Consider the following 6672-nt stretch of genomic DNA (forward strand, 5'->3'; position numbering starts at 1 on the left):
ATTGCCTGTCAGAGCAGCTTACCGATCGCTGCAGCTGTACACAGCCCATCTGTAAATAGCCCATCCAACCAACTACCTACCTCATCCCCATATTTGTTTTTTTCTGCTCTTTTGCACACCAGTATTTGTACTTGCACATCCTCATCTGCACATCTATCACTCCAGTGTTAATTGCTCAATTGTAATTACTTCGCCACTATGGCCTATTTATTGCCTTACCTCCTTCATTTGCACAAACTGTATACATATTTTCTATTGTGTTATTGACTGTACGTTTGTTTATCCCATGTGTAACTCTGTGTTGTTGTTTATGTCGCACTGCTTTGCTTTATCTTGGCCAGGTCGCAGTTGTAAATGAGAACTTGTTCTCAACTGGCCTACCTGGTTAAATAAAGGTGAAATAAAATAAATAAAATATGCTACTACTACTTCAAAATATTCAATTTGATCCAGTTTGCTACAGCAGGAAAATAATCCTGCAGCAACAGGAAATGTGAATTATTATGTTGATTATAATTAATTCACATATTTGTAGAGGTTGATCAATAATTTAAGTGGAAATTGACACGTTAACATTTTGGAAATTACAGACTTGAACCCCAAATACACTACACATTTTACCTTTCCTGCTTTGCAGGAAGGTTCTCCTGCAACAGGGTGATCAAATTAAGATCCTACATCTGTATTGGCTATGGCATAATAGTTCCATCTGAAGTCATGGAAACACAGGGAATAGTGACACAGCAGAATGACAGTCGGCTGAATGAGTAGTCTGCAGAAACATGAGTCTAACCATCAGATACTCAAAGATGTGTGTTTCAACGTCTGCCCCTGTTCTTCAGTAGCCTCGTCCTGGCCTCTCTCTTTAGTCTCCCTGACACACAACTACAGATAGTATATACAATCAATATTTACTTCCTGTATGACATATGCATCTATACTCAGAACTAGAGACAGTACATTGATTAGATATGTGTCTATACTCAGAACTAGAGATAGTATATTGATTACATATGCATCTATAGTCAGAACTAGAGATAGTATATTGATTACATATGCATCTATACTCCAAACTAGAGATAGTATATAGATTACGTTGATATACATCTATAGTCAGAAGCGGGTGCTCTCTTGTTTCAGCATGCGGATGTTGGTGAAAGATCCGCTGCTTCTGTGGTGGTACCCATATCCCTGGTGCTGATCCTCCAGTCACCGCTGGCTGCTGCCACCAGACGACACACTGCTGCTGTGGCTAGAGCCGCTCAAACCGCGGTCCTCAAACACACTCACCTCGATCTGAAGGACAGGGATTAAGGAGTATAGACGAGAGAGAGAGCAAGAGAGAGAGAGAGAGAGAGAGAGAGAGAGAGAGAGAGAGAGAGAGAGAGAGAGAGAGAGAGAGAGAGAGAGAGAGATGGTGTGGGACGGTGTGGGACCCTGGGTACTACGTGTCAGATGGTGTCAATTGGTACAGACACGCAAAAATGCACACACACAGACACACACACACAATACTTAGCACTGTGTAAAAAAGTGATTATTGTATAGGTATAGCTTGGCCTTCTGTTATCCCTCTGTGTTTCTCATTGTCTCAGGAGAGAGAGGGAGGGACAACCCAGCCAGGCCAGTGTGATGATCCGCTGGACACATCACTGTGTACCAAATGGCACCTATTCACTATATTGCCCCATGGGTCCTGGCCAAAAGTAGTGCACTATATTGGGAATAGGGTGCAATTTGATACGTACCCATTATCTTTATCCCTGCCTTTCCCTGTAGAGTAGGGCTGGGGGGGAGTAACAGAGGAGACAGCAGCTCCAGGGGGAGTGACAGAGGAGACAGCAGCTCCAGGGGGGAGTGACAGAGGAGACAGCAGCGCCAGGGGGGAGTGACAGAGGAGACAGCAGCGCCAGGGGGGAGTGACAGAGGAGACAGCAGCGCCAGGGGGGAGTGACAGAGGAGACAGCAGCGCCAGGGGGGAGTGACAAAGGAGACAGCAGCTCCAGGGGGAGTGACAGAGGAGGGGGGAGAAAATTAGGAAGAAAATAGGTCTTAAAAAAAGTTTTTAAAAAATTGTGAGCTACAACCACACTAATATAGCCCTCTAACCCTCAAAACATTTACTTTTTGAGGCTTTGTGTTGTCACTTTACTCACCAGCAGTCAACTTTGTGGCAACCTATGTCTTCATAAACATCTAACCCTGACCCCTGACCTATAAACCCGGACCCCTAAACCCTGACCCTATAAATCAACCCCTCACTTCCTATTATAGTTCTAGCATGGTTCTGAGATTAGAAATAAGACCAGCTGTGTAACAATAGACCAATTTATTGCTCAAAAGGATACGACTCTCATGCCTCTCTCTATAGGGTCTGTCAGTAATAGACCTCTGGGAGCGTAGATCTTCTCATTCTGCTCCTGGATGTACCCTGAGATCTTCTTCAACATCTGACAGAGGGAGAGGAGAGAGAGAGGTGGAGGGAGATATGAGAGTGAGAAAGACAGAGAGAGAGAGGGAGGAGGAGGATGGAGAGGAGAGGGAGAAAGACAGAGAGAGCGAGAGAGAGCGAGAGAGAGCGAGAGAGAGGTTGGAGGGAGGAGGGAGGAGAGATGAGAGGGAGAAAGACAGACAGACAAATTCAATAGGCGAAATGCTAAAGAATCCTTACCCCTCGCTCTTACGTTAGCTCCCCCCCTCGCTCTTACTTACAGTGGATATATATATTTATTTGTATATCTCCACTGTACATGCAAATCACGGCAAATTGGTTCCTGTTTCAGTCTCGTCTTGGTCATGTTCGCGTATGGTCACTCAAAATCATCATAATAATTGGTTGACAATAGCGCCTCCCACAATGCAGGCAATGGCAATCAAATCAATCAAATGTTACAGGTCACATACACATATTTAGCAGATGTTACAGGTCACATACACATATTTAGCAGATGTTACAGGTCACATACACATATTTAGAAGATGTTACAGGTCACATACACATATTTAGCAGATGTTACAGGTCACATACACATATTTAGCAGATGTTACAGGTCACATACACATATTTAGCAGATGTTACAGGTCACATACACATATTTAGCAGATGTTACAGGTCACATACACATATTTAGCAGATGTTACAGGTCACATACACATATTTAGCAGATGTTACAGGTCACATACACATATTTAGCAGATGTTACAGGTCACATACACATATTTAGCAGATATTACAGGTCACATACACATATTTAGCAGATGTTATTGCGGGCGAAATGCTTGTGTTCCTAGCTCCAACAGTGCAGTACTATCTAACTCACAACAATACACACACATCTAAAAGTAAAAGAATGGAATTAATAAATATTAGGACGAGCAATGTCAGAGTGGCATTGACTAAAATACAGTAGAATAGAAAACAGTATATACATTTGAAATGAGTGAAGCAGTATGTAAAGCAGTAACATTATTAAAGTGACTAGTGTTCCATTATTAAAGTGGCCAGTGATTCCTGGTCTATGTATATGGGGCAGCAGCCTCTAAGATGCAGGGTTGAGTAACTGGGTGGAAGCCGACTAGTGATGGCTATTTAACAGTCTGATGGCCTTGAGATAGAAGCTGTTATTCAGTCTCTCGGTCCCAGCTTTGATGCACCTGTACTGACCTCGCCTTCTGGATGGTAACAGGGTGGACAGGCAGTGGCTCGGGTGGTTGTTGTCCTTGATGATCTTTTTGGCCTTCCTGTGACATCGGGTGGTGTAGGTGTCCTGGAGGGCAGGCAGTGTGCGCCCTGTGATGCGTTGTGCAGACCACACCACCCTCTGGAGAGCCCTGCGGTTGCGGGCGGTGCAGTTGCCGTACCAGGCGGTGATACAGTCTGACAGGATGCTCCCAATTGTGCATCTGTGAAAGTTTGTGAGGGTCTTAGGAGCCAAGCCGAATTTCTTCAGCCTCCTGAGGTTTTCCACCTGAATGTCTGTGGGGTGGACCATTTCAGATTGTCAGTGATGTGTACGCCAAGGAACTTGAAGCTTTTCACCTTCGCCACTGCGGTCCTGTCAATATGGATAGGGGCGTGCTCCCTCTGCTGTTTCCTGAAGTCTACCATCAGCTCCTCCATTTTGTTGACGTTGAGGGAGAGGTTATTTTCATGGCACCATTCCGCCAGGGCCCTCACCTCCTGCTTGTAGTCTGTCTCATCATTGTTAGTAATCAGGCCTTTCTACTGTTGTGTCGTCTGCAAACTTGATGATTGAGGCGTGCGTGGCTACACAGTAATGGGTGAACAGGGAGTACTGGAGGGGGCGGAGAACGCGCCCTTGTGAGGCCCCCTGTGTTGAGGATCAGTGTTGTTTCCTACCTTCACCACCTGAGGTCCACCCGTCAGGAAGTCCAGGACCCAGTTGCACAGGGCGGGGTTCAGACCCAGTGCCCCGAGCTTGATGATGAGCTTGGAGGGTAGTATGGTGTTGAAGGCTGAGCTGTAGTCAATGAACAGCATTCTTACATAGGTATTCTTCTTGTCCAGATGGGATAGGGCAGTGTGATGGTGATTGCATCGTCAGTGGACCTATTGGGGTAGTAAAAAAATTGAAGTGGGTCTAGGGTGACAGGTAGGGTGGAGGTTATATGATCCTTAACTAGCTGTCAGAACATCGACGGAAGGTGGCGCCCCTCCTGGCCCGGGCGGCGCTCAGCGGTCGTCGTCGCCGGCCTACTAGCGGGCACCGATCCTTTTTTTATTTTCTGTTGGTTAGGTCTTGTTTAGTTGGCACCTGTTTCTTATTAGTTCATTAGTGGGGGAGGGTATTTAGTCGTTCTGTGTAGTTTGTGCTGTGTGCGTGATTGTTTGTTGTCAGGTGTTACGTGTTTGAGGTACAGGTGTTTTTTTCCTCTGCCTGTGGGTTTCAGTGCAGCGTGTTTTGGGCTGTTTGTTTTGGGCATTTGTTTTGCCTTGCCCTGTCGGCAACGTATGGATATCTAATACATATTTTTTGTGTGTTCACGGACTTGAGTCTCCTGCGTCTGACTTCGACCCTCCTGTTTCCTGGTGAACACTGACACTAGCCTCTCAAAGCACTTCTTGATGACAGAAGTGAGTGCCAAGGGGCGATAGTCATTTAATTCAGTTACCTTTGCTTTCTTCGGTAAAGGAACAATGGTGGACATCTTGAAGCAAGTGGGGACAGCAGACTGGCATAGTGAGAGATTGAATAGTTCCGTAAACACACCAGCCAGCTGGTCTGAACATGCTCTGAGGCCGCGGCTAGGGATGCCATCTGGGCTGGCAGCCTTGCGAGGGTTAACACATTTAAATGTCTTACTCACGTATGATATCGGTGAGGAGCAACTGCAGAAACTTGCAGTCAACTGCAGTCAAAACATTTTAGGTGTAGGTGCAAGTTGGACAATTTTTATCCCTAAAATGGAACACAATTTGAAAGGTGGTGACCAATGATCTGCGCATGTACACAGGTGCGCTTCACGCTGCTACAGCACGGTAGCTACTGGACCGAAACAGTGGAGAAGTTTAGGCTTGCGCTTTAACGGTCCTGGTTGTTGCGGAAATTGATCCACTACTACTGTTTACTTCGTACATCTACGTCATCTCGCTGAGTCTACCTTTAAACCTAACCTATGAATTGACCCATCAGCTGTGGGGGAGTAATGTCCTCCATTACTGCCCCACAGTGGCAAGAGGGGACATCCCAAAAACACATGTCTCCTAGCCTTCCACGCATGGGCTTCTTTCTGTCCCTAACAATAAAACTGAAATTAAATAATATCAAAACGAAATAGAATTGTTTTCATAATACTGAAACTAAATTGAAACTAGTAAAGGGAATCTGAAAACTAACTGAAACTAAACTGAATGTCAAATACAAATAAACAGAAATAAAAAATTATACAAAAACACAAAACTATGATAACTTTGGCATGTATGTGTGCACACGCAAACACACAAACAAATACACATGCACGCACACACACACGCACACACGCACACACACACACACACACACACACACACACACACACACACACACACACACACACACACACACACACACACACACACACACACACACAAACATAAAAATACACACACTAGTCTTCCTGGGTGGGTACAGCATATCTCTGTCATCCGTCATCTGTAATTTACTGAGATTTTATTAAATCTAGTATAAATAAACAGCTTTCTTCACATATGATCTCTAGATCTCCATGTTGCAGATATCTTATCTGACAAAGATATTAGGAGAGGAGAGCAGAGAGGCCACTGAATGGCAATGAATGTAGTGTGTCTTGACTCACTTCCAGTACTTTGCATGGGTCTTGATCACAAAAATGCTTACAAAAACCAACAAAATCTTTAATAGAGATGAATTCTGTGTCTCGATTTGCAGTCTGAACTTCAGTATTGTCTCAGTGAAAGAATGTTTATGAGAACGTAACAAAAACATGGAGATTAATGTTATCAGAGAAGAGGGGCAGGCTGGGAGTTTTTGCTCTCTTAACATCTTGTTCCGTCTGACCTAATGACAGGGATACACACAGCTGAGGGGAAGATTAATCTGTGTGTGTGTGTGTGTGTGTGTGTGTGTGTGTGTGTGTGTGTGTGTGTGTGTGTGTGTGTGTGTGTGTGTGTGTGTGTGTGTGTGTGTGTGTGTG

At 44.8% G+C, this 6672-nt stretch overlaps 1 protein-coding gene across 1 annotated transcript in view; it reads right to left on the minus strand.

Annotated features, from left to right (window-relative positions):
* Positions 1–254: 254 nt before the first annotated feature.
* The window catches only part of LOC106577258 (golgin subfamily A member 7B), a 20334-nt gene continuing 13916 nt past the window's right edge, over positions 255–6672 (minus strand). Inside the window, exons 4-5 of the mRNA XM_014155193.2 lie at positions 2349–2450; positions 255–1296 (exon numbers count right to left, since the gene is read on the minus strand). Of these exons, the coding sequence (XP_014010668.1) occupies positions 1210–1296; positions 2349–2450 (189 nt within the window). The 3' untranslated portion in view covers positions 255–1209. The remainder of the gene's footprint in view (positions 1297–2348; positions 2451–6672) is intronic.

This window comes from Salmo salar, chromosome ssa18, assembly GCF_905237065.1.
Source record: "Salmo salar chromosome ssa18, Ssal_v3.1, whole genome shotgun sequence".
Classification (NCBI taxonomy): Eukaryota; Metazoa; Chordata; class Actinopteri; order Salmoniformes; family Salmonidae; genus Salmo; species Salmo salar.